The sequence below is a fragment of the Ceratotherium simum genome, chromosome 6 (genome assembly GCF_057802395.1).
Source record: "Ceratotherium simum simum isolate JZ-2026a chromosome 6, ASM5780239v1, whole genome shotgun sequence".
Classification (NCBI taxonomy): domain Eukaryota; kingdom Metazoa; phylum Chordata; class Mammalia; order Perissodactyla; family Rhinocerotidae; genus Ceratotherium; species Ceratotherium simum.
The window spans coordinates 18,319,746-18,345,000 of NC_141905.1; the positions used below are offsets into that span (position 1 = coordinate 18,319,746).

Genomic DNA, 25,255 nt, shown 5'->3' on the forward strand with positions numbered 1-25,255 from the left:
GAGGCAAAAGAAATAGACTGGAGGGACTCACAGAAATCCTTCTCACCCCTCAAGGGAGGCCTGGGGAAGAACTCGGGGCGGGCGCTGGGAGGAGCCTCTGGAGCATCTTCTGAGCAGCTGCCTCTGAGCACCATGGGAAAATCCTTCCTCCCTCGGACATGGCGCCCACCTGCCCGGCAGCAGCAGCCGGCTCCGGCGCCGCGGTTCGCGGGTCTGGGCGGAAAAGCAACTCGAGCTTCAGCCGTGGGGCGGAAGGAGGGGGAGGGGGAGGCGGCAGCGGCGGCGGCGGCGGTGGCGCCGCCCGAAGGCCCGGGTATTAAAGCCGAGGACGTCCGGGGACCCGGCAGCGGCGGGCAGCGTGCAGCGCGGCGCGCACTGGCCGCTGGACGCAGCAGGCATGGTGTCCCAGGTGCTGCAGCTGCTCCGGCAGGGCGTGTGGGCCGCGCTCACAGGGGGCTGGTACCACGACCCGGAGCAGAGCAAGTTCACCAACAGCTGCCACCTCTACCTGTGGCTGTTCCTGCTGCTGCTGCCCCTGGCTCTGCACCTGGTGAGTGGGGAGATTCAAGCCCTGGGGAGTCGTGGGGATGGAGGGAAGAGGGGAGAAAGCAACCAAAACCTGCGTGTCTGCCTCATGATGGAAAGGATTGGCAGTGATTTTTAAGAGGTGGGATGGGGAGGGTCTTCAGGAATTTGAGACAGAGAAAGTACAGGGAAGAGGGGACCGGCGACCCACTGGCAGGAAAAGAAGTAGAAGGGACTTTGGGGGCTCTGGGACTCATTAAGAATTGATGCTGGCTGTTAGGATGAGTCAGACTCTGCCTGTCACTGGGGAATGTCAAACCTGTTTTGTAGATGGACAACCCTAGGCCTCTTGGCTGGGTAGCTTGGGATTATATTTGGTATAAGATACTGTGCATGATAGCCAAAAGGCAAAATGAAATGTTAAAAGCAAAGATCTTTTTCCCCCTCTCCACTCTTCCTGTTTTGCTTTGAGAAGACGGGTTCAATTATCAATTACTCAACTTGCAATTTCTTCACAACTGTGTAAAGAAATGTGTAGAAAGATATAATAATGGGTAAATATAATGTAGTTTATGCTAAGCAAAGTATTACAGCACCTTGTTGAGTGCTTGCTAGATAACCACACAGATGACCTTCTTAGGTAAATTAAATATACCTAATTGAAACAATGATTAACCTTATTTGAAAAGCTGTGTAGGTAAGGTGCTCCATGTCTTATTAAACTTTATGTGCCAAGAATCTAATTTTGATATGTCTATTGAGGGACTTTATTCCTAAAACACGATTTGATCATGTTCTCCACAGCAAAAATCTTCAATGAGTTTGCATGGCTGATGGATTCCAAGTTTGACATTAGAGGTTGTCCATGATTTGGCTCCTGTTTACTCTCTTTCTGGCAGGTTATCCAGAGGGTCAGAATTCTGTCTCTGAAGTCGGGCTGCCTAGGTTAAATTTGGGGTCCACCTCCAGTTCTATGACCTTGGGGAAGTTACTTACCTTATCTGATTTTTCGTTTCCTTTTCTGTAAGATGAGAAAAGTAATACTACCAGATGTACAGGGTTGTTTTGGGGCTTAAATGAGATACTGCATGTAAAGCCATCCATCTGTCCAGCTTGGCCTGGGATTGGACTCAGACCTGGTTTAAATTTCTGTTTTGCTACTTAGCTGTTTGACCTGATATTTGACCCATCTAAACATTAGTTTTCTAACTCAGTCTTGGTTCTTCTGCTTACTTGTTGTGTGAGGTTCAACAAGCTTCAGCTTGCTGGGATGTAAAGCAAGATGATAGTACCTCCCTTACAGGATAAATATGAGGATTGAATGAATTAATGAATAGTTGAATGAATGAATGAAAGTACTTCCCAATACCTGGCCCATAGTGACTGCTCAATATGAGCTGGCCTTTTTTTTTTTTTTCTTTCCCATCATTCACTTGCCAAAATCTCTCCATCCTTCAAAGCTCAATGAAGATGAAATGGCCATCTCTGTCTAGGCATCCCTGATTCCATTCAGCTGGAATTAATTTCTCTCTTGCCCTTATACCATTCCGTATTTACTGTTAGTACTACAGCATATTTTGAATTCTGCCTTGTACTTAGTTGTTGAAATATGTATTTTACCTCTACTCCTGGATCATGAGCTTTCTGGGGACTTGGCTTTTGATTTTGTTGATTCATCTTGGTTTTCCTTGTTGTACCTCGCAGAGTGCTCTGCGTTTGGTTAACGATGATCTCATATGTAATAAACTAGTGGAAATAAAATCAACCTGCATCTCTTTCCTTTCCAACCAGCTTTGTATTGTCTATTTCACTACATATTTTGAGTATTTCCTGATAATGAAAGCAATATATATTCCACTTCTAATCCCATTCCTCAGCAACAGTCACATTAACATTTAGTGTGTGTTCCTACAGATGTTTTTTCTATGCATATGGGCTCATTTTTACATACTCTTTTTAAGATTTGATGTATGAATATGATTAGACTCCTTCTACCTAATTATGCTTTATTCAGTAGCTTGATTCTACCTTATGCTTGTAAATAGGAAATTGTCCTTAGTTAAGTTCCTCTTTAATGATATTCTGAAATAATTTTTGGCTAAATCTCAAGAATTTAGAAAGTAAAAAACGAATACCTTAAATAATTTTACTCTTACATTGGATTTTTTGAATCAAACCAGTTCTACCAAAATTTTTATATCTTTATGCCAGTGTCCTTCAACTATTATAGATTAATTTTATATGAGTACATTTATTGTTAAGCTGCTTTTTAATATGTAGCCTATCGTATCAAAAACATGCAGGTTATCCTTTTCTTGCTCTGGTCTTCTGGTCTCCGAAAGTGACCTTACAAATAAAAGATCCTCCTTCCGCAACTGAGGGTTCTGTTCTCTAGGTCTTGATGCTTAAATATATTTTTCTGTACTTCAGTGCTGCCTATGATCATGCACATCTTTTTAGTTTGTTCCACTTACAAGAACTTGGTCCAAAAACGATACCTGGCTGCTCACTGATAGCAGGGGCTTATTTGAAGTTCTGTTTTTTAAGGGACTTTTATAAGAGACCCTGAACTTTTCTGTTTTTCGCACAGTTTGAGCTTAAACATGTTTAATCAAGACAGTTCCACCGTAGGAAGAATCCACCTTTTAATTTAACAGGGACTTTGAATATGTAAACTAAAATTTTATTATTAATTATTGATGCAAATTTATCTCTAAGCCCTAGGGTTTACTTAGGTCTAGTTGATAATGTGGAAAGTAGGTCATTTATTAGCATTTATAAATTCTTTATTTTTGAGAAATGCTCAAAAATACACAACTAAAAACAGTAAGCCAATTTGGATAACTTGTAAAGAGTTTTACTTTGATTTCTTATCAACCTAATTTTCTTTTGGACAAACTGAAAGATGCATCTGTCATCAGAGATATTTAAACTTTTCATTTATTCCATGTGTTCTTGTGCTTGTTCTTTTGAGATGACTAACAGAGATTCATGTCGAGCTGTAGAGCAGGAGCACCCCAGGCATGCTTCTGACCCTGTAGAAGTTCTGACAACACCAGCTAGTGTCAAAAGACGTTCCTGCTCTCCCACTTACCAATTGTGTGACCTTGTGCAAGTCATTTTACTTCTTTAGGCCTCAGTTTTATCGTCTGCAAAATGGGGATAATGGGTTTCATTTTATAGATTTATCAACAGAGGTCCAGAGGGAGTAGGGTATTTGCCAAAGGCTATCTAGATAATAGGTGGTCAAATTCAGAATTTTAGCTGAGGTCCTGTTGTATCCAAGTCTTTGCCCTTTCCACAACACTGTGCTGCCTGACCTGGTACAGACGAGAGCATTTGAACCCCTGAAACAGCGACCCACATAAAGTGGAATTCTGATTATCCCAGTGGCGGTGTGGTCAACTGAGCAGAGGAAGACTTGAGTAGTGGAAAAAATGGGGTGGACCTTTCACATTCTTCTGATCCTGTGCAGGGCAACCCTGTATATGATTTTCACACAGAAAGCCTGTCTTTTATTTTATGGCTATAGCTTGGTTTCATTTCATTTTAGCCAGACTTGCTCGCTTTCCAGTTCTGCTTTTTGATCTAGCCTGGGAGACTTTCTTTGATAAGAACCACTTCACTTCTAATTGCCATAGTTATAATCCAATGGGATTACCTGTCACGTGCTAGTATAGCCCCAGACATTTAGTAAGCACTCTGCATGTACTAACTGTCATTATTACACCTCGTTGGTGCCTCTCCTGTTCTAGTCGGTAGCCATTCCCCATTTGGGTACATAACTGTTTTTCCTTAGGTTTTGCGTTTCTTTGGCCACCCCTCCATCTGCCTCCACTTTTAACATATAAATTGTCTTTTTGTGAATGATGGAGAAGTGGTCTGTCCAAAAAGGCACCCTTTCCTGTCTCAGGACTTGGGGCCTAGACTTCAGCCATCATTTGACCCTGTCCGCTGGAGGCCTTTGTGCAGGATACAACCTGCACAACCTTACATAGCAGGCCTGGAGGAGTCCACTTGATTGTTGTTGCTTTGTTGGACTGCCTGACGTGTTGCTGTTCCCAAAAGGCTACCTCGCATCCTGGTCAGTCCTAGCATTTGCATTCAGTTTCTTCCGAAGAAAAGCTTTTTCTGCTGTTGAATCACTTGGTCCATACTTTCTCTCCTTTGACTCCCAGGAGCTTGTTATCTGGTCCTTCCACCTTTGGGGGCCTTATTTATTCTCACGCCGAGATGTATGATCCTTTGCTCTTTCCCTATAACTCACTGGAATGTCTGAACTTCCTTCCTCCTGTCCTCAGCTGCCTGAAACAGAGTGGGGTTTCAGGTGAAGGGGCTGCAGTTTGGGGGTGCTTAAAGCCATTCTTTCCTGGGCCCTGGGCCTCCGAGAGAGGTGCAGACCCCCGCCCTTCTAGATTTGGGTGGAATGCCATCCCATGCAGTTGTCTTCAGAATTCTGCTGCTCCAGATGGCTGTTTGGACTGCCTCTGCAAAGGGCTTGGCTCTCCTGGTGTGAGCACTTTCACTAGCCATGTCACCCATCCCACGGGCATCGCAGGGCAGTCGTCTGCAGTCTTTCCAAGTTAATCTCCCTTTCTTGAGTGACGATTGCCAGCCTTCTGCAGAACTCCTCCTGCATATATTTAGACACATGGACATCTGCACGCAGGCTGTGTTTTTGTGTCTCTGGTAAGAGAACTAGCACCTGCCTTTTCCGGGATGTTGGTCTCTGGAGCACCCTCCAAAAATCGTGCCTTTTTAAAAAAAGTTTTTTCTTTCTGTTCTAGTATTGCAGTTCATGACTAATTTTCTGGTGGTTAAATTTCTGTCTCCCACCCCACCCCCACTTCTCTTAGGGCTTGTTGAGATGTCTCCCAGTTAGTGACTAGTTATATTTGGATGCTGCTCTCCTTAGATAGACGGTTATTTTTTCCAGTTGCATTGTCTGGTACTTTAATACCCTTGGTGTTATTTCTTTTCCATGGAAGTTGATCTTATCAGATGATTATTGTTTTCTGATTTTAACCATTTGGTCTCTCAGATGATTACTTTTTTTTTTTTTTTTTTTGATGAGGAAGACCAGCCCTGAGCTAACATCTGTTGCCAATCCTCCTCTTTTTGCTGATGACGACTGGCTCTGGGCTAACATCTGTGCTCATCTTCCTCTACTTTATATGGGATGCTGCCACAGCATGGCTTGACAAGTGGTGCGCAGGGTCTGTGCTGGGGATCCGAACCTGCGAACCCCAGGCCACCAAAGCGGAGCGGGCGAACTTAACCACTGTGCCGCTGGGCCAGCCCCGCAGATGATTACTTTTAAATATTACCGAACCTTATTTCCATTTTATCCACTCTAAATCTGCTTCCTTTTTCCTATGGAAGGAAAAAATGCACTAGTTCTTAATGGTATTCAGATTTTTCCCTTTTTTTTTCCCTGATGGATTTTCCCCCTTTAACTTTTATAATTATATTTATTATTATTATTTTTTACTATATATAACTGGAATCGGTAATAATAACAGCCAGCATTCACTGAGCATGTGTAAGGCAGGCACTGTTGTAAGAACTTTGCATGAACTAAACCGTCTCATCATCACAACCACCCAGAGGGGCACTATCATTATTCCCACTTTACACTTGATGAAATTGGCATGGAGAGGTTGGTTAATATGCTTAAGGATGCACAGCTAGTCATGACCTAACCAGAGATAGAGCCTAAGCAGTTGGGTTCTTACCCATGCAGCCATACCACCTGTAACACAGGTAACTTCACAACATGGGCATCTAGTGCCTGCACATTGGCGTGAAGAGATACAAAAACTGAAAATGTGCAAAAGAGCGTATAGTGAAAAGTTAATTCCCCTCCCTCACTTGTCTCTAGGACCCCACTCGAGAGGCAACCACCACGGGCAGTCTCCTGTGTGTTCTTCCAGTGGTGTTTATACACATGTGAATCAGTGTGTCTTCTTGGTGTTCCACCGTCCCTTTCAATTTGCTCTGTAGAGCAGTTTTTACTCTGCTCCTAGGTGAAAACATGTGCAAGCACCATGACTTCAGGTCACAGGTAACGTGTCCTGTAGTTGCTTAAAGCAACAAAATGCAGACTTGATTCAGATTTCAGAATGTCCGGTTCCATATAATAATCAAAGCTTCAGTTGTCATTTCTCCAGGCAGGAAGGGGGGTGAGGAGGGCATGGTCTTTCTCGCTCTCCTTGTCTCTCACACGTTGGCTGATGTTTCTGATGCCTTTGGCATTGAGGAGCAGCAAGGTTCTTGGTGGATTGGCACGGTAGTAAGCTGGCTCTGGGCTCTGGAAGTATGTTCCCAGCTGACTGTCTCTGGTGAGGTCCCTTCACGGGACCTTCAAGACCCCGTTCTCCTGGGTAGCGCTCTCTCGCCTGCAGTTTCCTCAAGGGGGGCTGCTGCATTTCTTTCTTGCCTGGTTGCTTACTCCTTCCAGAGTTCCTTGGAATTTGGTCTTCTACCCCAGCTTCCTTCTGCTGGAGGCCCTCTGCCTTGGCAGCCCTTTTGGCCTCTAAAGGAAACTCCTGCAGACTCTTGCACACATAGTCCACACTCACAGATTCCCTCCCCCAACAGACTCTGGGAGTGCAGGCAACGCTCAACATAGTAACTTCTCCTTCGTCCCTACTTCAGAGCAGCTAGCCAGTCAGTCTCTCATCTTTTAGCTCTTCTGGGAAGGAATCAGACACCAGTCTACTCTTCTCCCCGTTCCCTGTCCAAATTGTAGGGGACTCGTATTAAGTCTCTGAGTGGTCCCACTGAAGCTTTTCTCCACTGTTTTGGGCAGGGAGACACACAGGACTCACTGTATACCAACAGTCCCCTCCAGAGATCTTCACATATCCTCTCATTCTAGACTCTATTACATCCTCATTTTGGGTGAGGGATTTTAGGGTCCTCATTTTCATAACCTACTTAGAAGTTTCTGGATGTAGTTTGTCCCAGAAGTTGCACTGGAATCTAATATCTTTTTTTTTTATATAATTTTATTTATTTATTTTTTCCCCCAAAGCCCCAGTAGATAGTTGTATGTCATAGCTGCACATCCTTCTAGTTGCTGTATTTGGGATGCGGCCTCAGCATGGCCAGAGAAGCGGTGCGTCGGTGCGCGCCCGGGATCTGAACCCGGGCCGCCAGCAGCGGAGCACGCGCACTTAACCGCCAAGCCACGGAGCCAGCCCCTGGAATCTAATATCTATCCTACCTTAGCTGTTTGGTCAACACTGCCAATTGAATATTTTGTTATATACATATACATCACAATCATTTATGCCTACGTATCCTTGTTTTTCCACTTTACGGAATGTCTTTTGGAGATCATTATATAAAGAGCTGTTTCATTATTTTTAGTGTCTACATAGTATTCCAATGTGTGAATAAAGGGTATTTTATTTGACCTGTCCTCTGTGAAAGATATTTAAGTTCAGATGATTTTTAACCTATTGCTAATATTTGGCTATTTGAATTTCATTCAGTATTTGAACACATATGTATCAGTTAGGATGTGCTAGTTTGTGCTGATATAACAAATAACCTCAAAATATCGTGGCTTTATTAAGTTTATTTTTCATGTTACATGTCCAACATGGTCAGTAGGGAATGGGAGCGTGGTTAGCAGGGGGTCCAGCTCATTGTAGGAATGTAGGTATATAGGCTGATAGAACCTCCATTTTGGGGTGGCTAGGGCCTCCGCTCCTCATCATCCTCGCCCTGCTGATCATTGCTAGTCACCATGGTGGATGCACTAGCTCTTGAAGCTCCTACCTGGAAATGGCAAATACCTCTTGCATTCAGACTTCTTCATCAGGGCAAGTCACATGGTCACAGCTAACTCCAAAGGGAGAGTCTTGCCGTGTTCCCATGGAAGAACTGGACGTATTTGCTGGACAGCACTTACGTCTACAACAACAGACTAAGTGCCAGGTGTTCTGCTGGATCTTGGGGAAACAGCAGGCAAAAGATAGATTGGTATCTCTCCTCATGAAGTTAGCAGATAAAGATAAACAGACATGAATGAAACAATGGTAATTGTTATTGTTGGAGGAGTATGAGGTGCTATATAGTAAAGATAGGAGACCCTATCCTAGCTTTGGTATAGGGAAGGCTTCCCAGAGGAAATAACTTCTAATCTGAGGCCTGACGAATGACTAGGAGTTAGCCAAGCAGAGATGGGTAGACCATGAGAAGGAGTTTGGGTTTAATTCTCAGTACAGTGAAACACACCGATGAGTTCTTTTTTTTTTGTCAGATTCAAAGTACGATATTACTTTTGTATCCTCCAATTTTTATTTTTGAAAAATTTCGAGTCTACAGAAAAGTTGCAAAAATACCACAATGAATACTATATACCCTTCACTTAGATTCATCAGTTCTTAACATTTTGTCACATTTGCTTCATCACTCTCTTTATATATTTGTACATTTTTAATTTTGCTGTATCATTTCAGAGTAAGTTGCAGACATTGAGATACTTTCCTTCTAAAAATGTCAGCAGATATGTCTTAAGGAAAAGGACATTCTCCCATGTAATTATCACACTCAAAAAAAGTATCATTGATATAATGCTGTCATCTAATATATAGTTCCCATCCAATATCCCGTTTTCCCGATAATGTCCTACACAGCTGGGACATTTTTTTTGTTTTGTTTTTCTGGATCCCAGATTTAATCAGGGATCATACATTGCTTTTAGTTGTCTTATCTCTTAATTGTCCTTTATTCTAGAACAAGTTCTTCAGGTATTTTTGTTTTCTTTTGTGGCATTGAAAGTTGTTTTGCAGAATGTTCTTTAATTTGGATTTTTTTGTTTCCTTGAGATTAGATGTGTGATTGTGCGTTTTTTTTTGGCATGAATACTACATAAGTGATGTGTCCTTGTTGTGTATCACATCAGAGGCATGTAATGTCTCAACAAATCCCCCCATTGTTGGTGCTGTTAAGTTTGGTCACTGGTTAGGATGTTGTTATCCAGGTTTCTCTATTGTAAAGGTACCTGTTTTCCCCTTTGTATTTATTTATTTATTTAATTATTATTTTTTTAAATAATTTTATTTATTTATTTATTTATTTATTTATTTATTTATTTATTTATTTATTTATTTATTTATTTATTTATTTATGTTCCCCCAAAGCCCCAGTAGGTAGTTGTATGTCATAGCTGCACATCCTTCCAGTTGCTGTATGTGGGATGTGGCCTCAGCATGGCCGGAGAAGCGGTGCGCCGGTGCGGGCCGGGGATCAAACCGCGGGCCGCCAGCAGCGGAGCGCTCGCACCCAACCGCCAAGCCACAGGGCCAGCCCTTCCCCTTTGTATTTAATAAGTAATCTGTGAGGGGAAACCTGGAGACTGTACATATTATTGTATTCTCCAGAACACTTCCACTCAATGGTTGTAGCATAGATTGAGGATTCTTGCCTAAAATAATTATTACAATTGTAGTTGCAAAATGGTGATTTTCTATTTGTTGGTATTCTTCTGTAAAGGAAAGCTTTCCTTTCCCCCCTGCCCCTGTAGTTTTGTTGTGCTTGTTAGCGTGGTCTCATAGATTCATTTTTTTTTTTTAATTCAATGGGTTATAATCCATTCCTGTCATCATTTTTTTTTTTTTTTGTGAGGAAGATCAGCCCTGAGCTAACATCCATGCTAATCCTCCTCTTTTTGCTGAGGAAGACTGGCCCTGAGCCAACATCGATTGCCAATCCTCCTCCTTTTTTTCCCCAAAGCCCCAGTAGATAGTTGTATGTCATAGTTGCACATCCTTCTAGTTGCTGTATGTGGGACGCGGCCTCAGCATGGCTGGAGAAGCGGTGCATCGGTGCGTGTCCGGGATCTGAACCCCGGGCCGCCAGTGGCGGAGCACACGCACTTAACCGCTAAGCCATGGGGCCGGCCCCAGCCCCCTATTTTTGAGTTGATATTTTATAGGATTCTTTATTTTTATTTTTTGATTTGTCTTGTTGGTTATGCTATCAATTTGATATATGGTTAGGTTCATCTGTGGGTCTGTAATTCTATTTTTCCCCATCCTTGTTGATTTAATAATATTTGGAGGTATAAAACATTAACATGTTTCAAAAAACATGTTAAAAGGATATGCTGTTGTACTTTATCAAAAATTTCTCTGGCTGCTGGGTGGATAGTAGATTAGAGAAAGAGCAGGAATAGAAATGGGAGGTTCAGAGGCTATTTTAGTACTCCAGCCGAGAGATGGTGGTGGCAATGAAGATGGAGAAATGTGCATATATTTGGATAAGATTTGGTGATAAGTTCACTTTTGGAGTGGAGGCATGAGGATGAGGGAGGAATCAAGGGTGATGCCCGGTCATCTAGTTTGAGCAGCAGGTGTATGGGGTACCACTGACTGAAATGGGGAAGGATAGGAGAGGACAGTTGGTGGGAAAGGGTGGGAAACCAAACCCCTACTTTTAGGCATGTTAGTTTGGAGTTTCCTTTTAGATATCAAAATGGAGATGTTGAGTAGACAGTTGGATATCGGTGTGGGGAACTTAAAGGAGCAATCTAAGCTAGAGATCTGAATTTGAAAATCAGTATAGAGATTCTATTTACTGCCAAGGACTGAGTGAGAGCTCCTAGGTAGAATGAGTAGAAAGAGACAAGAGGGCTAAGTGATGAGGTGTGAGGAGCTCTATTCTCAGATGGAGCGCAGAGAGGAGGTGTGAGTGAGGCCAGGGAAGACCGGGAGAGGATGGTGTCTCAGAAGCAGAAAGGAGAGAGCATTCCGAGAAGTGAGCACCTGTGTTGAGCGCTGCTGAGAAAAGAGAAATTGCATTAAATTTTTGTCTTTAGAGACATTGAAAGAACATTTTCAGCGGAGTGTTGGGGAGTAGAAGCCAGACTGCTGTGGGTTTAAGAGGCAATGGGAGGTGAAGAAGTGAAGACAGCTGGTGAAGACGGTTCTTTCACGCAGGGAGCAGAGAAACGGCACAATATCTGGAGAGAGATTTGGATTCAAGAGAGGCTTATGCCTCCCCCATCTTTGCAGGAATCTTGAGGGTGAGGATGTGATTAGAATTCCCCCTTGGTTCCTGGCGTGGTGCTTCTTACAGAGTGGATAGTCAGGTTGCTCTTCCCAGTAATGGAATTGGTTAAGGGAAGACACAATTTTGGTAGTGTGTACAACAGTGTGTGGTCAGGCCCATTTCAGTATACTCACCGCAGTGTTGTGGCCAGGATCCAGATCGTCTGGGTAATCCAGATCCAGATCACCAAAAATGGAGGTTGAAAACTGGGGTGTAACTCTTTGTATTGGATTGCCTTAAAGTTCAAATTGGTGTTGTTTCCAACATAACCTTTGTTTTATTATTTACGTGGCGATTGTGTATTTCTTTGTGGCGTTTATATGATAAACTTTTTCCCTATCGTGGGAAACTTAGCCTTAAAAAAAAAAAGAGCCCATTGGATCAAATGAAAATGATTTTACTTTGTTTATTGGTATTGACCGGTCTTAAATATAGAAAGCAAATATAGAAGTTTTTTTTTTTATTGTGAAATTTTTGTTGTACATTATTGTTTGTCAGTCACCATGTAAGTGCATCCCTCCACTCCTTGTGCCCACCCCCAACCCCCCTAGCCCCTGGTAACCACCAAACATTTCTTTCTGTCCATGTGTTGGTTTATCTTCCACATATGAGTGAAATCATGCACTGTTTGTCTTTCTCTTTCTGGCTTATTTCACTTAACATAATACCCTCCAGGTCTATCTATGTTGTTGCAAATGGGACGATTTTGTCTTTTTTTATGACTGAGTAGTATTCCATGGTGTATATATACCACATCTTCTTTATCCAATCATCAGTCGAGGGACACTTGGGTTGCTTCCATGTCTTGGCTATAGTGAATAATGCTGCGATGAACATAAGGGTGCATAAGCCTCTTTGGATTGTTGATTTCAGGTTCATTGGGTAGATATCCAGTAGTGGGATAGCTGGATCATATGGTATTTCTATTTTTAATTTTTTGAGGAATCTCCATACTGTTTTCCATAGAGGCTGCACCAGTTTGCATTCCCACCAGCAGTGGATTAGGGTTCCCGTTTCTCCACAGCCTCTCCAGCATTTGTTGCTTTTTGTCTTAGCCCTTCTAACAGGTGTAAGATGATATCTTAGTGTGGTTTTGATTTGCATTTCCTTGATGATTAGTGATGTTGAGCATCTTTTCATGTGCCTATTGGCCATCTGTATATCTTCTTTGGAGAAGTGTTTGTTCATTTCCTCTGCCCATTTTTTGATTGGGTTGTTTGTTTTTTGTTATTCAGTTGTATGAGTTCTTTATATATTATGGAGATTAATCCCTTGTCAGTTATATGGTTTGCAAATATTTTTTCCCAGCTGGTGCGTTCCCTATTCATTTTGATCCTGGTTTCATTTGCCTTGTAGAAGCTCTTCAATCTGATAAAGTCCCACTTGCTTATTTTTTCTTCTGTTTCCCTTGTCTGAGTAGACATGGAATTCAAAAAGATCCCTTTATGGCTGATGGCGAGTAGTGTACTACCTATATTTTCCTCCAGGAGTTTTATAGTTTCAGGTCTCACCTTCAGGTCTTTGATCCATTTTGGGTTAACTTTTGTATATGGTGAAAGAAGATGGTCTACTTTCATTCTTTTGCAAGTGGCTGTCCAGTTTTCCCAGCACCATTTATTGAAGAGACTTTTCTTTCTCCACTGTATGTCCTTAGCTCCTTTGTCAAAGATTAGTTGCCCATAGATACGAGGTTTTATTTCTGGACTTTCATTTCTGTTCCATTGATCTGTGTGTCTGTTTTTGTACCAGTACTATGCTGTTTTAATTACTATTGCTTTGTAGTATGTTTTGAAGTCAGGGATTGTGATGCCTCCAGCCTTGTTCTTCTTATTCGGGATTAGAAAGCAAATATAGAAGTTTTAGATTGTGAGGGGACCTTAATAGTTTTCTATATTGGATTATTTTTATATTTTAGCTCTTTCCTCCAAATCTTTACCATCTCAAAAGAAAATCAAGAGAACTAATACTTATGTCCCATTGATCTTCCTCATCTTTTCATAACTTATTCTTCCTTTCAAGACTACAACTAGATACTTAATAATCAGGAAAGAATAAAAATCCCTGAATATAGGAAATATCCCTGAGCAATATCTGAAACAAATATTTTGCCAAGAAAACAATTGTCTGGATTTTTCATAATTATTTTTTCTTATTATGTATTAACACTTCTGACTGTCTATGCAGGCAGTAAAAACATTTGCTGTGTTGCTCTTTGTTCCATCTAAAAATAGCATTTCTGATTTATTATTCCATGGTATTGATGAATTATGTGTTGATGCTGCTTCTGATGATGATAACTGACACTAACATTTGGGTTCTTATTGTGTTCCAGAAAATATCTTAATAAAATAATTAACAATCCTATTGGGAAATATTATTCCCATTTCACAGAATGGGATTTATGAAGGCTAAATAACTTCCCCAAGGTTGCAAAATTGTTAACTTGAGAAAAATTTAAAACATTCAAACATACATTACTATAATAAATATTTATTTATTCACCAATATTTTTGAGCAGCTATTTGCTGGATACCAGGCTCGATGTTGAGAGTATAGCAGAGAACAAGACAGCCTGGCTCCTTTGCTCATGGAACTACCCATCTTTACATGGCTCTTATGAATAAGTAAGAATCAATAAGAAAAATATAAATTCTTTGAAAAGTGACATAAATAGACAATTGACACGGAGATATATACATACATACATACATATATATTCAGCACACATGTGAACAATTATTTTAATAATAATCCAAGAAGTACATATTAAAATAATGTGATTTTGGCATATCTAGGCAGCAAAGATTTAAAAGATAATACCCAATGTGCTTTAAATAAATAGCTATTCTCAAAAATTCAGAGGGATATCTGTACAGGGTGAGTCATTGAACCACTATTTGTTATAGCAAAAGACTAGAAACAGATGTCCGTTGATAGGAAACTGGTTGAATGAATTATGGTACATCCACCTAGTGGAGTACTACGCAGTTGTAAAAAAGGGAATGAGAAATTAGACTGCTATAGAGTGATCTTCAGGATCTATTGTTAAGTGAAAAAAGCAGAAGCTATATATAGACTAAAAAGGTGGAGGGAAATGTGAAGCATATATGCAGTCGCTTATGTTTTCGAGAAGACACAATGAAAGGATAAATAAAAAAGAACTAATAAAAAAGTAGAGAGAAGGAAAGAATGGGGTAAGGCAACAGAGCTGGAAACAAGGAATAAACCTTGTTTGGTAGTTTGGTGGCATACTCATAAAATATTTCAAATGGCTTTGAACGCAGCATTTCCAGGCCTACTGGGATATAAGCTCAAGACAAAAGAACCACAAAGAAATCTTAAATTGCGTTCAGTTATCTTATTGTCATCAATAAGATTTTAAATTATTTTGAAATTATTATATATCTATAAGGGTAAAGAAAATAAGAAATCATGTTAATATTTTTAGGAATCAAGATACCAGCAGTAAGAAAACAGATACAAATAAAATTGCAGAAGTTACATAGAACCTTGTAATCTTTCATTTGAATTGGAAATACCCATTTGAAATCATCATTTATTTTTTTCTAAAAAAATTCATATTTTTTATTTCTTCTATTGAAACACCTAGAAGCAATGATAACCCAATAAGAATGCATAAATCTTGCACTTGGATTCTGGTCTCTAAATTCCATTTCCTTCTAAAAGGAACTAGGGCTCTTTGGAGAAATGGCACATTCCAGGTATGGGCCAGAAAATGTAGAAGAGGATCCTAAAGTCAAAGAAGCTATTGAAGAATACCAAGGTCATGCTAAAGGATGGGGTGTAAACTTATAGATGCTGGCCAAAGATGGGTTAATTTGAGCACCCATGAGATCATAATACAATGATAGGCATGTAGGAGTGGGGTGCATCTTATAGGACGACAAGACATTACTGCTCTAATATGGAAGCTCTACTGGATGCCAGAAGGGCTCGGCTCTACCACCCGGAGTAGCTGGTATGTTAGCAGCAGGACTTGCTCCCAGGCCTACAACTGGGCTGTGGTTGGCTCCAGAATAGAATGGAGTGGAGGGCATCAGTGTCTCCAGCTGCAAAGGACTGGAGAAGCAGGGATGACACCAAAGAAGAAATACACAATCCTCCTCATATGCCTTGGTTATTAGAAAACGTTCACGCCTTAGAAATCTCCATTCCCTCTGCACAGAAGTGCACCCCCTGTTCCCATCACCAGCCACGATTCTTTGAGACCTTTCCTTGCTCTGACTCATGAGCTTGGGGCCCATGAGCCCCCTTTCCATCAGGGTAGTAAACTGCCTCTCAAGATGCTGGTCTCCTTGACATGATGTCACTGCTGCAGTATCCTCTCTCCCTCCACACACCCCATATTTGTCATCTCGAGTGTACCTTAACAAGCAGCCCAGTGTGGGAACCCCCACACCTTGCCATGAATCAGCTGCTTCTTGCGACTTCTCCCTACACTTGGCTCTGTCAGCTCCTGAGGAAAGCACAGTTTGTCCTTGCCACTGTTGGGAGCCTTGAAAATGGGTGTGAGGGAGACTAGGGCCCGACATAATTGCTGAAGCTAAGAAAGGGCACAATGCTGACTGCGGGTCAGGTACCGTGGGATATACAAGGAGTAGACTTGGCCCTTGCATTCAAGGAGTTTATACTTACTGGAAAGGAGAGTCCATAAAGCTGAGATAACTTCCTATGAGAGGCACAAATAAAAGCTGATTTGGGAATCAGAGTGCCTAACGGATAGTATGCCCTAAACCATTTACTAATCAACTGATTAATAAAGAATGGTAGACACACCCTGTGATGTTGCACAGAAAGGTGTATCCTGGCTTTCCTCATCCTTCACTTGTCATTTATTGCTTCTTAGTGTTCTTTGTTTGGCTCCATTTTGCCTTTTTCCTTCCACATGGGCCTTCTCTTCAAGTCTCGCGCTGCGTTTCGTTACCTCCCTTTTCCCTTGCGAGTCAAGCTACTGTGGTGGCTTTGCCTGTTGCGTCTGTGCTAATGGTATATGCCCGGCACCTGCCTTCACCTAGATTCCTGCTCCATGTCTTATCTATTTCCTGCCTCATAGCTGAAGCCCAGCTTCCGCAGGGAGCCCTCAACGACAGCTCCCATTCTCTGTGATCTTTTCCACCTTCTCTAACTGGACAGCCTCATGCTCAGGTGGGGCAGTTTACCTGAGTGAGCCTTCAGTTGTGTGTCACTCTGTTGTTTGTGCACCACTGTATATACGTTAGTCTTATCTCACCGTCTAGATAGTTTACTTCCTGAGGCCGTGTTGGTTTGGGGTTTTGTCCTCGGTGGAGGACAGCAGAGCACACTCTCATCACGCAATGACCAGAGTCTGGAGGCTCAAGGGAGCCTTGATGTGAAAAGGTTTGGAACTAATAAAAGAAGTGCTGGAGAGAGTTTAGTGTAGGTATTTGCATAGGGCAGTGATGTGATTAAAGTGGTGCTTGAGAGGGACTATCCTGTAAACTAGAGCAGAGGTGGTGAGACTAGCAAGCAAGCCACCAAGGGCCTCCAGCAGGGATTGAGGGAGGACTGAAAGGGCTCAGCCTCTGGCCCTGTTATCTGGCTCCTCCCATCTTTCCAGCCTCATCTCCTTTCTCCTCCTCCTTCTCACCAGGGCCAGCAGCTGCACAGGCCTTCTTTGTATCCCTAAGGCCCTCTATGGCTGTTGCACACTCTGTTCTCACTGTCCTGAAACTACCCCCTTGCCTTTCCAAGTTAACTCTGGTTCATCCTTCAGCACTCGCGTTAAATACCAGATTCTTACGGCACTATCCCCTGACACTCCAAACTAGGTTAGGTCCCCTTCTTGGACAAAAATAAATTAGTTTTGTAATTAGTTGTAATTAGTTTGTGCTATAATGGAAGCTCCTTGAAGACAGATGTTTGCCTGTTTTGTTCACAGCTCTCTCCCCAATGCCAAGCACGGTGCCTGGCACAGAGTATGTATTCAATAAGTACTTGTAAAAGGCTAAATGAATAGGTAGCCGGATCTATCTATGATCCAGCGGACTATGTGAGGCTTTCGCCTGTAGCTTACTTTCGGCAGTGAACACTTGTTGAGTGGATGCAATTTGATCTTGAGAGAGATTCCAGGAGAATCAGTGGGCCCTCTGATGAACCGGCCCTGCTTAACCTCCATTTTCAGACAGAGGGACTTAATGTGATTTGATTGTTCATATTTCTCAGTTGGAAAATGCCATACATAATCTAAAGTCTTATAAAATGATTACTTTTTAAAATTGTGTTAAAATACACATAAAATTTACCATCTTAATCATTTTTGAGTGTACAATTCAGTAATGTGAAGTATATTTGCATTGTTGTGCAACCCATCTCCAGAACATTTTCATCTTGCAAAACTGAAACTGCATTCATTAAACAACACAACAACTCCCCATTTCCCCCTCCCCTGAGTCCTGGTAATCACCATTCTACTTTCCCTTTTTATGAATTTGACTACTCTAGATACTTTATGTAGGTATAATCACATAGGATTTGTCTTTTTGTAATTGGCTTATTTCACTTAGCATAATGTCCTCAAGATTCATCTGTGTTGTTGCATGTGTCAAAATTTCCTTCCTTTTTAAGGCTGAATAGTATTTCCTTGTAGAAGTTTCCTTGTATACCACATTTTGTTTATTCATCTTTAGATAGATACTTGGGTAAGCTGCTTCCACTTCTTGGCTATTGTGAATAATGCTGCTATGAACGTGGGTGTTCATATTTCTTCAAGACCCTGCTCTCAGTTCTTTTCGATTGAAGTGGAATTGCTGGAACATATGGTTATACTATTTTTAATTTTTTGAGGAACCACCATACTATTTTCCATAAATAATAGGTTTTTAATATAAAAAATATCGTAACTTACCATATGATAGTTCCTTCCAGGTAGTCACCTTGCAAGATTATTTATTCCAACAATCCTGCCATTGACCCTGATGGTCTCAGACATTTCTAAAAGAAATGTCTTTGGAGTTTCTATTGCTGACATAGGAGAGCAGAGGCAATAGTTCATATCTACGTTTGTATCACACTTTACACGTTTTAAGGCGACTTTATGGAAAATCATAGTGTATGTTGCACAGTGGACAGCCACATAGATGATTTCATTAAACTCTGCAACAGTTCCGTGAAGTAGGTCGGCCCCTTTCTGGTCTCCTCGTGGCCAGTCTCACTCCTGTGTCCCATCCACACTGATGATCTTGTAAAATGCATATACCGACTTTTCGCTTCTTTGCTTAAACTTCATGGTGGACGTCAAATTCTGAAGCATATGGTGTGTGAGACCCTTCATGTGTTACCACTGTCCTCCCACTTTGGATGCCACGTGTGTATTATTCTGAAATGTTTGCACTTCCTGGAAGGCCCTGTGCTTTCACCTGCTGTGCCTTCTGCCTGGCTTTTCTCAGCATTCTTCATAGTTCTCACGGATGTCTGCTTCTTCTGGAATAATTTCCTTGACCCTTTACCCCTGTCCCTCAGTCTGAGTTAGGCACACCTCACCTTACCAGAATTGTAGCACTTGCTACTCTACCTTGTAATTGTCTACTCATCTATCGCACCTTTGAACTCTGTGAGTATAGGGACTATGTTTTTTCTCTCTATGTTTGGTACAAAGTAATCACATATACATTTATGGGCTAAGCAGTGGTTTTCAATGGTGGGTGCAACTCTGCACTCCCTCCAGGGACATTTGACAATGTCTGGAGACAATTTTGGTTGTCACGCTGGAGGGGTTGCTACTGGCACCTAGTGTGCAGAGGCCAGGGATGCTACTAAACATCCTCCTGTGCTCAGAATAGCTCCCACAACAGAGAATTATCTGCTCTAGGACGTCAATAGTGCTGAGGTTGAGAAATTCTAGGCTAAAAAACTGAAGGTGATCATTATATAATATAGGTTATATAATATTATATAAAAATGGGTAATGTCTATGACTCTAGTGGTCTTTGCTGCAGCAGGATAATACAAACTCCTCTATATTATAGTTAGGTATGCACAATGGTTCTAGATTGGGAGCAGTAATTGCCCCCAAGGACATTGGCAGTTTTTGTGAGGGGCATTTTGAGGTTCATCTCAATGACTTTACCATAGTGGCATTTAAATAAAATGTTGCAATAGCATCCAAAGAGTGAGGGCCAGAGATGCTAAACATCTTGCACAATGAGAAATTGTTGGACCATAAATGCCAATGGAACTTCTGTTCCATTGAAAAACACTGAATGGGAAGGAGCAGAAACCCACTGGGCAATCCTTGGTGGTATGGCCTGTGGAAGAAGCAGACTAAAGACACTTGCAGTTGGGTAGAAGGAAAAAAGGATTCTGAGGCATACCAACATCCAGTTTCTTACTAGCATGCTAAAAAAGCAGACTGGGCAAGAGAAGGTATGCAAAATTTGTAGGTGAACATGGGGATTGCGCAGGATCCCTTCTAGCTCAGCCTCCCAAGAACACTTTAACCTTGAACTGTGAGCACCCTCCCTTTCATGACTCAGACAGCGTTGCAGTGTCTGCTAGTTTGTGAAGCAGAACATGTAAGGAAAAAGTTTATTAATTCAACTTATTTTTGTCTCTTTTAAAAAGCATTATTACTGACTGATTTTAATCTTTTAATGTAATTGATTTTGAAGAATAGTGCTTAAAAATTAAGAAGTGTAATATTATAAATCATTACATTTAAATATTAGTTGAAACACGTTGAAATTTCATGACTCTAAACATTTTCTATATCATTTGGGTTTTGAGGGCACTTAAAAACACAAAGAGTCCGGGAACTTGTTGATAATGAACTCAGACCTTTTAGTAGTGAGTTAGTGGCCTTGTCAAGTCAGAAGTATTTCTAAAATTCCTTATTAAAAATGAATATATAAGTTTAGATTTACAAATCAAGTATAGCAATGATCAGGAATAGTTTGTATTTTATAAACATTCACATTATTGAATTCTCATTTTTAATTCTAAATAACACATTTCTTTCTATTAGGGAACACATGACATTGATATTCAATGGTAGTCAGATTCAATACTAGTACAGATTTATGGTTGAGTTTATCATTGCATGGAGGTTGACATCACTTTGCTTTTACTGAGCTTACTAATTGATTCATCTTATTTATCTCAGTGTACATTAAAAATGTAAATAGAGGGGCTGGCCTGGTGGCGCAAGCAGTTAAGTGCACGTGCTCCACTGCGGCAGCCTGGGGTTTGCAGGTTCGGATCCCCGGGCGTGCACTGACACACTGCTTGTCGAGCCGTGCTGTGGCGGAGTCCCATAGAAAGTAGAGGAAGGTGGGCACAGATGTTAGCTCAGGGCCAATCTTCCTCAGCAAAAAAAAAAAAAAGAAGAATGTTAGCTCTTACCATGACCATCTGAAATCAAAAAGACAACATGAATCTAAATTTCTTGACTATACTAAGCGTTCATTGACTAAGCTATCCACTCAATATTCTTTATGAGAAGAGAAGAGAGAGAGAGGATTGGATAATTGCAAGTGCCGGCTTTCTTAATAGTTTTCAAAGCATTTAGGCCTGCAAAGATTCCCCCCCATTTTTTTTTCTTGTGTGAGGAAGATCAGCCCTGAGCCAACATCCATGCCAATCCTCTTCTTTTTGCTGAGGAAGACTGGCCCTGAGGTAACATCCGTGCTGATCTTCCTCCACTTCCTATGGGACGCCGCCTCAGCATGGCCTAACAAGCGGCGCGTGGGTGCGTGCCCGGATCCAAACCCCGGGCCGCCAGCAGCGGAGCGCACGCACTTACCCGCTACGCCATGGGACCGGCCCCCAAAGATTCTCGTTTTAATGACCCTGCCTCAACTCTACATCTCCAACCTTTGGCTATTTTTCCATCGTATTGTTCCCTGTAACACTATCTTGACGATCCAAACATTTGCCTGCCACTTCTCTATCCAGTATTTCCCTCATGAAAGCTGCACGCACAGAAAGAGGCCCAGGAGCTCAAAGAAATCAGAGCAGATCTAATGAGAAATAGACAGCAGATGCAAAGGAAGTCGAGTAGCAGGCCTAAGAGAAAGTGTTATATTCTCCTTTTTGTTCATCCTTGCAAAGTAGAAGTGGAAGTATGGCTATCTTTTGGAAACCAGTCAAATTTCTTGATTCCATGCACTTTATCATTTTTAAATAAGTAAGTATTTGCAAGGCTGGTCTACTTCTAAGGGGCTCCCTCCCAGATTGTCAACCAGTTTCATATGTGTCAGTATACATTCTGACACATCTGCCTCGGGGAGTTCTTGACCTGTCTTCCCAGGATCCAAACTACTGCTGAGCTCATTCCAGTTCTCAATATATAACCAGAAGTTCCAGATTTTCTGAAAAAATAATAAATTTGTTTATTTTTTTATAAGGGAAATTCATAAACTATGTAATGAACTATTATTCAGGATCCGGAAACCTATAAATTCCTTCACATACATAAATGCAGAGAAATGATTGCACTTCTCTGTCCTGTGGCCTGATTTTTGGTCTATAGACCTGTTCCCAACCCCCCAAGGAATTATAGTTTACTTAGTTAGGAATCAAGAATCCTACTTGAATGAAGTCATTGGGACTAACGCCTTAACACAGACAAGATACTCCACACTTCTCTGTTGAATGAATGCCTGGAGAATGGATGACTGGATGGACAAAGCTCATGTCTCTTTTTTTTTTTTAAGATTTATTTATTTATTTTCGCCCCAAAGCCCCAGTAGATAGTTGTATGTCATAGTTGCACAGCTTCCTAGTTGCCGTATGTGGGACACGGCCTCAGCGTGGCCGGAGAAGCGGTGCGTCGGTGTGCGCCCGGGATCCGAACCCGGGCCGCCAGCATCAGAGAGCACGCACTTAACCGCTAAGCCACAGGGCCGGCCCGCTCATGTCTCTTAATTTGACAAAATGGGTGAACAAAATGGGATCTCTCACATCTCTGAAGCAGATAAGACAACTCAAATTGCTCAGTCTGTATCCTGTCTTTTTGGAATAACCTAGGATCTTCTAACAGTCATAGGACTGGTCAGGCTTCTAGAAACATGAACTAGATGGTTCCAAAACCTGTGTCTGCCCTAGATAACATGAATACCCCCACCAGGCAGTTCCTCAGAATCATCTCAGCACTCCTTGATGGGTATATAAATGTCAAAAACTGGTGTGAGTGTTGTTTGGTGAATTAATGCCTTATTTATTAGGCAACATATTCTGAGTAAAAACATTTTCCAAATTACTTGAAGGTTAACCTTAGTAGGAAAACTCAATTTACTTTAACCACATTGATGGAGTAGTTTTACATTTCCTTGCGTTCCCTAACAGTATGTTGAATATCATTGAACATTTTCTTTGTCCTTTCTGATATTTTATTATGTTTTTGTAGTCATGTCCTCAGAGCTGACCAAGGTGTGTTTGTGTCTCAGAAAATGACCACACAGGTGACTTGTTTTTTTCTAGGTTGTTCTTTTTTGTACTTTTACTTTTCTAACACTAGTTAAACTGTCACACATCGTGTCTTGTTACATTACTGTGCTTACTTCTATTCATTCCTCACTCTCCCTTCTAATTTCTGCTGTGGGCTGGGAAACCAAATTTATTAGGCTAATTATGTGCCGCATAAATGAATTATGCCTAGATCAAGAGCACAAAGCTTCCACCTGAAGCTCTGAGTGACTCCCCTTCCAGTCAAGTGCGTAAACTTTATGGGTAGACTTTGTGGCCCAGTAAATAGCAGCTCCCTTTTCTGAACCACTTGAAGGAAATAAGGAGTCAAGTGGATGGAGTTCAGATATCACCTTTATTGCAAATGAAGCTATTATTTGGAAATGTAACTTATATCTGCAGGTAGGAGGACTTCCTAATTGTGAACCTCAGAGTTATAGAGACTTCCTCGCTTGGTCAGAGGCAGTGTGGAAAGCCTCAGGCCTCTCTGACTTGGAATCTGTTGCTGGAGATCTTGCAGCGTGGAGGTGCTGCCCAGACACACACGTCCTTGGTCCAGCCTAGCTCCTGAGAGAGAAGGGGAAGGTGTGAGGAAGGTATGCCCAGTTCCTGCTCCCCAAAACACCAGTCAGAAGGCACTGAGGAGGGAATGAGTCAGAAGCGCAGAGAGGCCAGTTGTGTAGAGGGAATAATGCCCTCTCCTGGAAACCAGAAGAGCGGCAGGAATTGTTTCTCTCTAACAGTGGTGTGTTTTGACTGTCCAGAGGTCATTTTTTTTTATTATTTTATTGATGTCATAATAGTTTATAATATTGTGAAATTTCAGTTGTACATTATTGTTTTTCAGTCACCATATATATATATGCCCCTTTATCCCTTATGCCCACCTCCCAACCTTCTTCCCCTCTGGTAACCACTACTCTGTTCTCTTTGTCCGTGTGTTTGTTTATCTTCCACATGAGTGAAATCATGTGGTGTTTGTCTTTCTCTGTCTGGCTTATTTCACTTAACATAATACCCTCAAGGTTCATCCATGTTGTTGCAAATGGGATGATTTTGTCTTTTTTATGGCTGAGTAGTATTCCATTGTGTATATATACCACATCTTCTTTATCCATTCATCAGTTGATGGGCACTTGGGTTTCTTCTGCATCTTGGGTATTGTGAATAATGCTGCAGTGGACATAGGGGTGCATAAGTCTCTTTGACTTCTTGATTTCAAGTTCTTTGGATAAATACCCAGTAGTGGGACAGCTGGGTCATATGGTATTTCTATTTTTAATTTTTTGAGAAATCTCCATACTGTTTTCTGTAGTGGCTGCACCAGTTTGCATTCCCACTAGCAGTGCAGGAGGGTTCCCTTTTCTGCACATCTCTCTAACATTTGTTGTTTTTGTCTTGGTAATTATAGCCATTCTAACGGCTACAATTAATAGCTACAATTAATAATAATTACACCAGGTGTAACGTGATATCTCATTGTAGTTTTTATTTGCATTTCCCTAATGATTAGTGATGTTGAACATCTTTTCATGTGCCTGTTGGCCATCTGTATATCTTTGGAAAATGTCTGTTCATATTCTCTGCCCATTTTTTTTGATCGGGTTGTTTGTTTTTTTGTTGTTGAGTTGTATGAGTTCTTTGTATATTTGGAGATTAACCCCTTGTTAGATATATGATTTGCAAATATTTTCTCCCAGTTGGTGTGTTGTCTTTTCGTTTTGTTCATGGTTTCCTTTGCCTTGCAGAAGCTCTTTAGTCTGATGTAGTCCCATTTGTTTATTTTTTCTTTTGTTTCCCCTGCCTGAGTAGACATGGTATTTGAAAAGATGCTTCTCAGACCAATGTCAAAGCGTGTACCGCCTATATTTTCTTCTAGGACTTTTGTGGTCAGAGGCCATTTTTATTTATTTATTTATTTTTAATTTCTTCTGAGTCCTTGGTTCTCTATCAGGTCATTGAAGCGGCTAGGTAAGTAACTTCCAGATAAGAGGAGATATGTGTGCTTATCGGCTCTGCAGTGTGACCCACTTTATGCTTCAGATTCTTCATTTTCAAAATGAAAATAATCACTTCCAGAAGTCTTCTTCGAAATTGGTTTATGAAAGTAGATTGGTGAAGTACCTTTATGAAATATACGTTGATAAAAGTTGAACCCCCAAGAGTGTGCTTCTGAAAAGTGTCCTTTTACACTGAAACCCTCTGAAGTGGTTTATTCTCACTA

At 41.3% G+C, this 25,255-nt stretch overlaps 1 protein-coding gene across 1 annotated transcript in view; it reads left to right on the top strand.

Moving 5' to 3' along the window:
- The first annotated feature begins 339 nt into the window (after positions 1–339).
- PCNX2 (pecanex 2) overlaps positions 340–25,255 on the top strand; it is a 302,893-nt gene continuing 277,977 nt past the window's right edge. The window contains exon 1 of the mRNA XM_004432376.3: positions 340–550. Coding sequence (XP_004432433.2) covers positions 398–550 — 153 coding nt within the window. The 5' untranslated portion in view covers positions 340–397. The remainder of the gene's footprint in view (positions 551–25,255) is intronic.